The sequence below is a fragment of the Tamandua tetradactyla genome, chromosome 4, assembly GCF_023851605.1.
Source record: "Tamandua tetradactyla isolate mTamTet1 chromosome 4, mTamTet1.pri, whole genome shotgun sequence".
Lineage (NCBI taxonomy): Eukaryota > Metazoa > Chordata > Mammalia > Pilosa > Myrmecophagidae > Tamandua > Tamandua tetradactyla.
In genome coordinates, this window is record NC_135330.1 from 48,911,068 (window position 1) to 48,923,305 (window position 12,238).

General features: G+C 39.1%; 2 protein-coding genes across 15 annotated transcripts in view; one reads left to right on the forward strand and one right to left on the reverse strand.

Moving 5' to 3' along the window:
- UCHL5 (ubiquitin C-terminal hydrolase L5) overlaps window positions 1–12,049 on the reverse strand; it is a 58,483-nt gene extending 46,434 nt beyond the window's left edge. For 3 of the 14 annotated variants that reach the window (XM_077157279.1, XM_077157278.1, XM_077157277.1), the window contains exon 1: window positions 11,072–11,293. In XM_077157279.1, the coding sequence (XP_077013394.1) occupies window positions 11,072–11,147 (76 nt within the window). In that variant the 5' untranslated portion in view covers window positions 11,148–11,293. The other 11 variants (XM_077157275.1, XM_077157274.1, XM_077157280.1 and 8 more) reach the window with 10 other exon arrangements.
- The window catches only part of RO60 (Ro60, Y RNA binding protein), a 51,203-nt gene continuing 50,257 nt past the window's right edge, over window positions 11,293–12,238 (forward strand). The window contains exon 1 of the mRNA XM_077157272.1: window positions 11,293–11,666. The gene's annotated coding sequence lies outside the window, so the exon portion shown is untranslated. The remainder of the gene's footprint in view (window positions 11,667–12,238) is intronic.

The following is a 12,238-nucleotide window of genomic DNA, read 5'->3' on the forward strand; positions in this document are numbered from 1 at the left end:
AACTGTGAGCAAATAAATTCCCATTGTTTAACCCAATCCAGAATATGGTATTTGTTTGAGTAGCCTAAGAAACTCAAACAGATTTTTGTCCCAGGAGAATGAGGTGCTGCTATTGCAAATACCAAAAATGTGGAAATGGCTTTGAAATCGGGTAATATGAAGATGCTAGAAGAGTTCTGAAGTGTTTGATAGAAACAGCCTAGATTGTTTAAAAGAGACTATTGGTAGAAATAGTCATCCCAGCCCAGCATAATGAGGTTCCTCTCCACTGCACCAGTGGAAACCACTTGTCACTCCCAAAGCCCCACAGCCATGAAGCATCTCTCCCCCACATGGCCTGTGTCAAAGAAGACTGGTAGGAAATTGAAACTTTGACCATCATCCAGTGATAATGAGTCACCTTCCTCCCTGGTGTGTCAGTGGAGAATCACGGGGGAAGCTATAATCAGGCACACCCCCATTCTAGCCAGTAGAAAATTTAACAGTATTTTCAGATAGTGAAGAAAACAACAACAACAACACAGAAATATCAACCACCTCAAATTATATGTTCAATGAAATTATGCTTTGGGAATGAAACAGAGATAAAGACATCAGATGAAAGAAAACGACAAGAATTAGTGTTCAGCAGATAAATACTAAAACAGTGTCTAAAGGAAGTTATTGAAAGAGAAAGGCAATGACACATAAGGGATCTTGGAATAACCAGAAGGAAGAAAGAAGAACTAACAGAGCAAAACTATAGATAAATACATTTTCCTCCTTTTGTTTTCTAAATTATGTATTAACAATTGAAGCAAAAAGTATTATACTGTCTTATATGGTTCTCAATAAATAGAGAGGAAATACTTAATCATATTATAAACAGAAAAGGTTAAGATACTTAAGGTGATTTCTACACCTTTAAACTTTAAACAAATATTAAAATGTTAAACACCAGTAAACTGTGAAGAGTTAAACTAGAATTCTAGAATAAATGTTCAAGTAGTACACCAGAAAGGAGAAAAACAGAGAATACAGGAACAAAAAACATATAAATGGAAAAAATAAATAAACACTATGGGAGAGCAGTCAAGCCATATTGTCTGGGGCAAGGGATTGCTTGCTGCAGGACACACAGTGCTGTGCCTGGGACCATGTGGAAACTGTTTCCTAGGGAAGGGGAGACATTAGTAACTCTTTCAATAACTTCCTTTAGACACACTAACTTACATTAGTAAGTGTGTAAGTAGGGAAATTCCTAGGGCAACAAATACATACCCAAGGTAAGAGGTATATGCAGAAAGGATCAGAACTATTCCCAAAACTCATTTGCATGAATAAGCCCTAAAGAAGAGTACCATGTTATAATCATATTGTAAAATGCCAAAAAGAAAGAGAGAATTCTGAAAACACAAGAGAAAATCAATATGCCACATACAAGAGAGCCTCAATCAGATTAAGTGTGGATTTCTCATCATCAGAAACCATGGAGGCAAGATAGCAGTGGGAAGACATCTTAAAAATGCTGAACAGAAAAATATGTCAATCAAGAATTCTGTATTCGGCAAAATTATCTTTCAAAAGTGAGAGAGGAAAAAAAATAAGGGAGGAATTAAGACATTCCCAGATAAACAAAAGCTGAGGAATTCTGTCACCACTAGACCTGCCGAACAAGAGTGCTAAAAGGAGTTCTCCAGATTAAAGGAACATGACACTTAAGAAATTGACTGATGCCTCACGAAGAAATAAAGATCTCTAGTATAAACATAATAACAAGGGTAAATATAAATATCAGTACTGTTGTATTTTTGATTTGTAACTCTTTTTACTTCCTACAGAATCTCAAAGGTAAATGCATCAAATATAATGATTAATCAATAGTTTTAGAAAACCTCATCAAAAACCAAATCAATGAATTGAGGGAGGATATAAAGAAAGCAAGGAATGAACAAAAAGAAGAAATTGAAAGTCTGAAAAAACAAATCACAGAACTTATGGGAATGAAAGGCAAGGTAGAAGAGATGGAAAAAACAATGGAAACCTATAATGGTAGATTTCGAGAGACAGAACATAGGATTAGTGAACTGGAGGACGGAACATCTGAAATTCGGCAAGAAAAAGAAAATAAAGGTAAAAAAATGGAAAAATATGAGCAAGGACTCAGGGAATTGAAAGACAAAATGAAGCGCATGAATATACGTGTTGTGGGTATCCCAGAAGGAGAAGAGAAGGGAAAAGGAGGAGAAAAACTAATGGAGGAAATTATCACTGAAAATTTCCCAACTCTTATGAAAGACTTAAAATTACGGATCCAAGAAGTGCAGCGTACCCCAAGAACAGATCTAAACAGACATACTCCAAGACATTTACTAATCAGAATGTCAGAGGTCAAAGAGAAAGAGAGAATCTTGAAAGCAGCAAGAGAAAAGCAATCCATCACATACAGGGGAAGTCCAATAAGACTATGTGCAGATCTCTCAGCAGAAACAATGGAGGCAAGAAGACAGTGGGATGATATATTTAAATTATTAAAAGAGAAAAACTGACAACCAAGAATCCCATACCCAGCAAAATTGTCCTTCAAAAATGAGAGAGAAATTAAAACATTTTCAGACAAAAAATCACTGAGAGAATTTGTGACCAAGAGACCAGCTCTGCAAGAAATACTAAAGGGAGCACTAGAGACAGATACGAAGACAGAAGAGAGAGGTGTGGAGAAGAGTGTAGAAAGGAAGACTATGAGTAAAGGTAAAAAGAAGGAAAATTAGATATGACATATAAAATTCAGAAGGCAAAATAGTAGAAGAAAGTACTACCCATGCAGTAATAACACTGAATGTTAATGGATTAAACTCCCCAATCAAAAGACATAGTCTGGCAGAATGGATTAAAAAACAGGACCCATCTATATGCTGTCTCTACTCAAATGACATGAGGGCAAGGACACAAACAGACATTTACACACCAATGTTTATAGCAGCATTATTTACAATTACCAAGAGATGGAAACAGCCAAAATATCCATCAACAGATGGTTGGCTAAACAAACTGTGGCATTTACATAAGATGGAATATTATGCAGCTGTAAGACAGAATAAAGTTATGAAGTATGTAACAACATGAATGGACCTTAAGGACATTATGCTGAGTATGATTAGCCAGAAAACAAAAGGATAAATACTGTATGGTCTCACTGATATGAACTGACATTAGTGAATAAACTTGGAATATTTCGTTGGTAACAGAGACCATCAGGAGATAGAAATAGGGTAAGATATTGGGTAATTGGAGCTGAAGGGATACAGATTGTGCAACAGGACCGAATACAAAAACTCAGAAATGGACAGCACAATATTTCCTAACTATAATACAATTATGTTAAAACACTGAATGAAGCTGCATATGAGAATGACAGAGGGAGGAGGGCTGGGGCATAAATGAAATCACAAAGAAAGATAGAGGATAAAGATTGCGATGGTATAATCTAGGAATGCCTAGAGTGTATAATGATAGTGACTAAATGTACAAATTTAACAAATGTTTTTGCATGAGGAAGAACAAAAGAATGTCATTACTGCAGTGTGCTGAAAATAGATGGTAATTAATATTTTAAAATTTCAACTTATGTGTGAGACTAAAGCAAAAAATGTTTATTTGGTACAAAGCTTTGCTACTTTGACTAGTGCATCTCCTAATATAACTTATGTAGATAGTTGGTTGAACACCTTAAGTACACGGAACTTTGTATAGGACATGAGATTTTGTTGGTTTGTCCAGGTGATGCCCTGATGAATCCCAGAGTGATTTGATCAGTGTGTGGAAAAGTGCAAAGTCCCCTTCAGGGGAGTGAGAAAGGGGGAAAACTCAACTTCCCCAAGTTGAATTCTTGATAGTCTCACAAGCAGTGTGGGCAACCAAAGCTATAGGCTGAGCCCCCAGTCTTGGGGTTTGTTCATATGAAACTTAACCCCATAGGGGATATGTCAGGTCTACTTGAAGTTAGGCCTAAGAGTTACCCCCAAGAGAACCTCTTCTGTTGCTCAGATGTGGCCTCTCTCTCCAGCCAACACAGCAAGCAAACTCCCCACCCTCCCCCTGTCTACGTGGGACATGACTCCCAGGGGTGTGGATCTTCCTGGCAACGTGGGACAGAAATCCTAGAATGAGCTGAGATCCAGCATCATAGGATTGAGAAAAACTCAAGAATGAGCTGAGACCCAGCATCAAGGGATTGAGAAAACCTTCTCGACCAAAAGGGGGAAGAGTGAAATGGGACAAAGTGTCAATGGCTGAGAGATTCCAAACAGAGTCAAGAGGTTATTCTGGAGGTTATTCTTATGCATTAAGTAGATATCACCTTGTTAACCAAGATGTAATGGAGAGGCTGGAGGGAACTGCCTGAAAATGTAGAGCTGTGTTCCAGTAGCCATGTTTCTTGATGATGATTGTATAATGATATATCTTTCACAATGTGACTATGTGATTGTGAAAACCTTGTGTCTGATGCTCCTTTTATCTACCTTGTCAACAGATGAGTAAAACATATGGAGTAAAAATAAATAATAGGGGGAACAAATGTTAAAATAAATTTAGTTTGAAATGCTAGTGATCAATGAAAGGGAGGGTTAAGGGGTATGGTATGTAAAAATTTTTTTTCTGTTTTTGTTTTATTTTTCTGTTGTCTTTTTATTTCTTTTTCTGAATTGATGCAAATGTTCTGGGAAATGATCATGATGATGAATATGCAACTATGTGATGATATTGTGAATTGCTGGGTGTATGTGTTGGGAATGTTTGTGTTTCTTTCTTGTAATTTTTTTAATTAATAAAAAATTTAAAATAATAATAATAATAATAATGATAATTTCCTTAAAAACATACCTGGAGTCTTCCTCTCCAAAGAAAATATCCTAGTGGAGCTCTCTTACACTGTTGCCTAAATTTAGCTCTCTTAAACTGTTGCCTAAATTTAGTACCCTAAATTTAATTAACAGTTAAGTCTGCTATCCAGTAGCAAATGGCTTTGATGATTCAATAGCCATTTCCCTAAACCTCAACAAGTTTATCAGACAGTAAGGATGGCCCCAGCTTCTGCACCTCCCATGCATAAAATCCCCACACATTTTTTCTCAGTCGTTCTATGGCACACAAAAACGGCCATTTGGCTGGGTGGTATGAACAAACAGGACCAATTTGATTGAAGGCCCTCACACACTGTCTCCAAAAACAATGACTAGATTCAAAGTTGAATGCATTGTTGATTTGTACCTCCAACTGAAAAGGCTCACATTATGGGAGACCCCAACAATTGTAAACAATGTTTTCTTCCAAGGACACAAGGTGTGTGGTCATGACTATCTTCCTACCTCTAGCATGAAGCCAGACATTAATTTGTCTCTTTCCTGAAAACAAGGTGACACAACTATGTGATGATATTGTGAGTCATCAATTGTCCACCATGTACAGAATATATGTGTGTGACAATTTTGCAATTAAAAAAAAACACAAGGTGATATGCACTTTGGGGGTGTATAACATACCTTCAAGTATTTAAGGAAACATCATGTTGATGCCAGAAGGCATTCTGATCTGCCCCAACTTATGGGCCAGTTTTTATGAATGACAGAATTACCCCAGACTTCCTCCTTGCAGGTCAAGGTGAAATCTGAGCAATCACAATTGCTACTATACCTGCTACACTAGGAATAATACCTTGAGCCAAGAGAAAAGGATAATACAAAATCTTAAGTAGAGGGTGGGCCATAGTGGCTCAGCAGGCAGAGTTCTCACCTACCATGCCAGAGACCCGGGTTCAATTCCTGGTGCCTGCTCATGTTTTAAAAAAAAAACAAACAAAACTTAAGGAGAAAAGCACTTGGCTTACTACTATAAATATTCTAATAAACAAACTGAACAAATTTGGTACCTGTCAGTGAGATTAACCAGAATAGCCGAGGGAATAGCATATTTTGTGTAGAAAAGAGGGTAGACATTCTAGAGAAATTCTCAATGGATTTCTGCATGTTTTCTGAGCAAGAGGCATTACCAGTTTTGTTTTGGTTTATTTTCAAGGATGTTTGTGGTAAACAGACTTGAAAGATGCATTGTGTTCTTCGGTAGAGGGAAAACTTATTTGCTGACTTGAATAATAAAGATGTCTCCCTAAAGACAAAAGTTAAGCACGTTTGCTAGTGGGCCCTTTATAAAACAGGGTGTTCCTTAAACTCAGAGTTCCTCAGCTTTCCAGCACCATGAACTTAGAGGACAGGAGAACTGATGCAAACATGAAGTGCATGATGCCTCCTGTTCTGTACTACAGTCCTTTTTCTCTGATTCAGAAGTTGTTTGCCAACATCTATAAATTACGGCAGGCTCACTTGTTAGTTGGCAAGCAAGCTAAAATAAAACACACTTCATAATTCTTAACAAATGTTGGAGACCAAAGGATGAAAGTTTTACTATGTCCAGAATCTAGGTTTCTGTATCACATAATCTAACTCAACCTGTCTGGACAGACATTTGAACAATCCAAACACAGGGAGCCCAAAATAAGAATAAGAGCCTTTAATCCTGTATAGCTTAATGTAATGCCTAGAAACATCCCAGAGTATATTAAGCAGATAATCAAAAAGTATTGGCAAAGTCTCTTGAGGGATGAGAGAAAAATTATGGAACCGTTAAGCATTACCACTGGGGAAACCCTGGATCCTATGCCAAACATTAGGGAGACCCAAATAAATAGGCCAAGCCCTTGATCTTGAGGCTTGCTCTTATGAAGTTTATGTATATACCTACCTATAGGTATGCCTAAGAGTCACCCCTGGAGACTCTTGTTGCTCAGACATGGCCTTTCACTTTCAAAGCTCAACTCTGCAAGTGAAACCACTGCCTCCTCCCTACATGGGACATGACATCCAGGGATGAAAGTCTCCCTGGTGGCATGGGAGATGATCCCCAGGGATGAGCCTGGCCCTGGCACCGTGGGATCAACAATGTCATCCTAATCAGAAGGGGGGAAAGAAGTGTAACAAATAAGTTATCAGTGGCTGAGAGTTCAAACAGAGATGAGAGGCTACACTGGAGGTCACTGTCAGGCATGGTTCAGTTAGACACTGCTACCTATCATAACTTGCCAAATTCCAATCAAAACCATTCCTGCCAATTCTAAAGAATACTGAGGGCATTATACAAGATTTTACAAAGGTTCAAAGTCCTAAGGTAACTCTCCAAAACCTACAACCTCCAGACTGGTCCCTGGACCAGATAAGTCCTGAAATGCAGAGGGGCCAGCCCTTCCAGAATATCAACTAGTTCATTTCCTTATCCCATATTACTGACAGCCCCTTCCAACATGAAAACTTTAGAATGGGCATAGCCCGAATACCCCTAAAGAGTGGGAAGAATATCAAAAGTGATGGTGGCATGATACAGAGAAGGTCAAGACTATGAGTGCTGAATCATTATACCGACATTTATTTTAGCCTCTAGGACCTTAGAGCAGTTAGAAAAAAAACCCTAAAATTATGGAACTGTAACCCATACCGAACTCTGATATCTGTTCTACAACCAATTGCTGGGGTGTACTTTGAAATGCAAACCTTTTATGTATATATGTTAAAGAGAAGAAGAAGCAAAACAGATAAGATAGCATTTAATGAACAAGTATGACTGCTGAATCATTATGTTGCTTTTTTGTTGGTCTACAGTGTCTTAGAGCAGCTAGAAGAAAAAATGAAAAATCGTGGAACTGTAACCCATACCAAACTTTAAAATCTATTCTATAACTACTTGGTAAAATGTACTTGGAAATTCATTGCTTTTTTGGTATATACGCTATATTCCACAATAAAAAAAAAATGTGAAAAAGAAAAAAAAAGCCAGAAAAAAATATTAGACTGAAATTTTTCAATTTCTTTTTGCTTCTTTTTTTTTTTAGTTTGTGAATGTGGTGAATTACACTGAATTTCAAATGTTAAACCAATTTCACATTCCTGGGTTAATACTGCTTAGTCATGGTATGTTGATTCTTTTGATTTATTATTGGATACCATTTGCTAAAACTGTTTTAGAATTTTAGCATTTATGTTAATGAAAGGTATACGTTTGAAATTTTCTTTTCTTTTCTTATAGTATCTTTGTCTGGTTTTGGTGTCAGGGTAATACCGGCCTCACAGAATGAGTGAGGAAGTATTCTTTCCTCTTCAATTTTTTAGAAAAGTCTGCATAGAATAGGTACTATTTTGTCCTTAAATACTTCGTAGAATCTACCAGTGAAGCTATCTTGGTTAGTTTTCATTGTGAGAATATTTTACTTTAAGTTTTCAATTTCTTTAGTAGACATACTGGTTATCTATTAGACATATTATGTATTTACTAATTATCAGATATATTAGTAGATATTCTGGTTATGTATTTCTTTTTGAGTGAGTTTTGGTAATTTGTCCTTAAAAGAAACTGTACACTCCATTTAAATTGTCGAGTTTACTGGCATAAAGTTGTTCATATTTCCTTATTATTCTTTTAATATCTATAGAATCTGTGGTGGGGTCACTACTCATATCCCTGATATTGGCAATTTATGTCTCCTCTCTTCTATTTTTCTGATAAGTTTAGTGATAGAGTCATCACTTTAACAATCTTCTCAAAGAACCAAATTTTGGTTTCTGTGATTTTTGCCATCTCATTTCTGTTTCATTGATTTCAACTTTAATTTTATTATTTCCTTTCTTAACCTTAGGATTAATTTCATCTTTTTCTAGTCTCTTGAAATAGAAGCTGGGGTCACTGACTTGTCGCAGGAAAGACAACTCACAGTCAATTCCTCTTATTCTATTTTGGTTGGAAGTTTATGGGTACTATTTTGATGGGTAGATTATCATAATTAGTTTGGTGCATTTATGTATTGTATATGCACCACAATCAATTAAAGTATACTGCTCTATAGGTTTTTTTTATTTTAATAAGAATTTTGTTTTACCATGATAGTACATGCCACCAAAATTTATATTTCCATATTATTTAATATAAATTATTATAAATGTATTATATAAATATTATTTATATAGCCACTGCATATGCAAAAAGTGTCTCCTCCAATTTTGAACTTTTAAAATGAATTTACAAAAGCCTTCACAATACAATCATATATTTCTCTTTTGAAAGAATGAACTTCCAAAGGCTTTTTTTAAACCATGAATTGAATGGAAACTATCAGAATAAATTATTTTTCTCTTTGAAACATCCAAAGATGATATAAAATTAACTATGATTTAATGGAATCAACCAATTAACAGCTATTGCTTCATTTTTCATAGTGCAGATACGGTAGGTACACTTACATGACACTCTAAAGCATGATTTTATTTAAATCATTTTCTATTCCGAGCTTTCTAGACATTTGAAAATGAAGGAACAGATGTTAATTAATTGGATTACTTTTCAAAACAGTTACTTCACATTATTAAAATATTAAAAGTATGATTTTTAAAGTTAATTTTAATTTTTAACAGTAGTTAAGGTTTTGAAAGGAAAATTTTGTAAGCCTGCAGAGTGCAGATTTATGTGCAAAACTGAACCCATTTTCATGTCCATCAAACCTGCTCTTCTCTTATACTTCACCAGCCACCCAAGTTAGAAACCATTCATTTTTGCCTTTTTCAATCAGCAGTCCTGCTGATTTTAATTCAGCAAAACTAGTGAATCTACCTACTCTCTAATTCTCTACTTTACACATAGCCAAGCACCCACTTGACAACTTTAAGAGATTTCTATCTGCTTCTCTCACTTCACTCCAATCCACTCTGCCCATTACATAGCAAATCTTTCTTAATTATAAAAATAACGTCATTTCTCCATTTAGGTATCTTTGACAGCTAAGTTCCCAATGACTAAGAAGGCAATCCAACCTATACGACATGACATATGATCTAGCCTCAGTTTATCTTTTCAGCTTCAAAAACAAATACACATACAGTCCATTATATTATGTTTTAATCAGTTTGCTAGCTGTTCCCCAAGCCATATATTTAACGTCACTACTGTTCTGGCTTTTCCTTCTGCCTGTGCTCTTCTATGACTTGTGCACCTAGAAATATATATATATATATTTTGTATATATTCTAACATAGGAGCTTATAAATACTGTATTATAGATGACTGTCAGTTCATCAAAACTAGTCATGATTTATTGACCTGAAAGAATTCCAATCCCTAGCAGAGTGCCTGAAATTTAGCAGATTAATATATCCTTGATGATAATTCTAAATATTTGCTATGTAAATAGACAATATATCAATGTTTCATTTTAATCACAAGTACATGTTTTAACATAATAGCTAGAATCAATACTTTAAGAAATGTAACAGATGAAAAATAAACTACTGACCAAAGAAGAGGTTGGGAACAACAGGGACAGAGCAGGATAAAAAGCAAAATGTTGATATTTAGGATGGTAGTCAAGGAATATAGCCAAAGAAATTATGGGCAAAGCATGTGGTCTCTAGTCTAGAGAGCCAGCTCAACACAACACTTGGAAGGCCAAAAATGACCCCGGAGCAGAACCAGCGAAGTGGTCAGTCCCGTGCAGACAGCGTATGGGGAGGTCTTGGAGAGCTGCTCAGATATTTAAGGATCCTGGGCGGCTTGGCTTTTCTTTTAGACACCCAACCTCAAGGAGGAACACACTAAGCTAGCTTTTTCAGGCAAGACGGATGCCTGAGAGCCGCACCTGAGTACTCAGGCCTGGGCTGGGGAACGCACCGCAGAGAAGAGCTGGCGAAATGGAAAAAACGTATACTTAAGGGGTTGGGGAAGACACTCAAATCAATTAAGCAAGTACATTTTGAGTACCAAATCCTAAGCAGACATCGTTGTACAAGACACACACGGTCTTTGCTCTCGTGGCTCTGAAAATGACCGTGGACTCGCAACTGCCTGGTGCTGAGGAGGCTCCCGCGCCCTCCCGAACTCCAGGTTCGCGAGGCCACCTCCCCTCAGTAGACCGGCGGCGGAGGCTGCAGGGAAACCCTCCATGCCGTGCTTGGGCCTCCTCCCGTGACCCCCGGCCCAAGACTGTTCCCTTGGCTCTCACCGAATCCTTTAATGAGCTCGGTGAAGACCCCGGGGTCGCTTTCCATGAGGCACCACTCCCCCGCATTGCCCGTCATGGCCCCGGGAGCACGCCGCCCCGCTCCACCTCTCGCTCTCAGCCGCCCCTCGCACAAGCTGCCGCCGGTCACAGATCTCGGCAAACCCGCCGCTAAGCTCGTCAACCCCACGTCACCCCGCCTACTTCCCGACAGCCTCCGGGCGCCGTCACCTGCAGCGCGACAGAGAGAAGGAGGACGCTCTAGCAACCCAAGAGACAGCGAAACCCTTCGTGTGCCTAGCAGGACCCGTAGCGGATTCGGAAGAGGCCCACGCCAGAGAATAAAGGGCGGGGGTTCTGAGCGCCAACGGAGGCAACATCCGGGATCCTCGCCAGGCAGGAGGGAGGGCGGGGCAAGACAGAAGCGGAGAGGCTCGTTTCTGGGAACCGAACCTGGAAGTCCCGTCGGCTGTGGAACCCGAGTAGTCGCTCCTTGCCGGCAGCTGACCCCGTCGTTTATCCATATCGCTGGGCAGGGCTTCTGCCGGTGGCCGTGCGGAGTCGAAAGGCCTGTCGGGGTCTCGGCCGCCAAACACAGGTGAGAAAGCTGCAGGAAGCCGGCTGGCGGCCTTTGTGCGTTCTGAGCGGCCGCGGGGACGCACAGGATCTGACCGGTCCTTTGAAGTCCTTCACCGCGTTCCATCCTCAATGGCTGGGGCATACGCTTCGCCAAAACCATTCCTCCCCCCACCCCAACCCCCACCCCCACCCACCTTCTCTGCGTGTTGCCCATGCTGCGTTTAGCGGGACCGGAATTGCTGTAGGGATATCCTCGCTCGGCCGGGCTGGAGCATTCTCCGACAGTGGGCCTTTCGCGACCTCGGACCCCTCTGGCTTCCTTGCATAGCTTCCCGTAGGCCAGCAACCGGAGTCTGCTTTACTCCTCCTCTTCCTCCTCCTTCTCACCCGGCTTCTGCGCGGAGGGGCGTTGCCGCCGATCCGGGGTTTGGGAGGAAGGATGGTTGTGGGAAGATGGAAGGCGAATTTTCCCTAGTGAGAATGACTAGGAAGAAGAGAAAGATATACCCTATGGTTCTAGGTGATGATAGATAGGTGTAAGGGAATCCGATGCTCCCAAGGAAACGAAGTTGAAGAAATGTAGCGTATTCA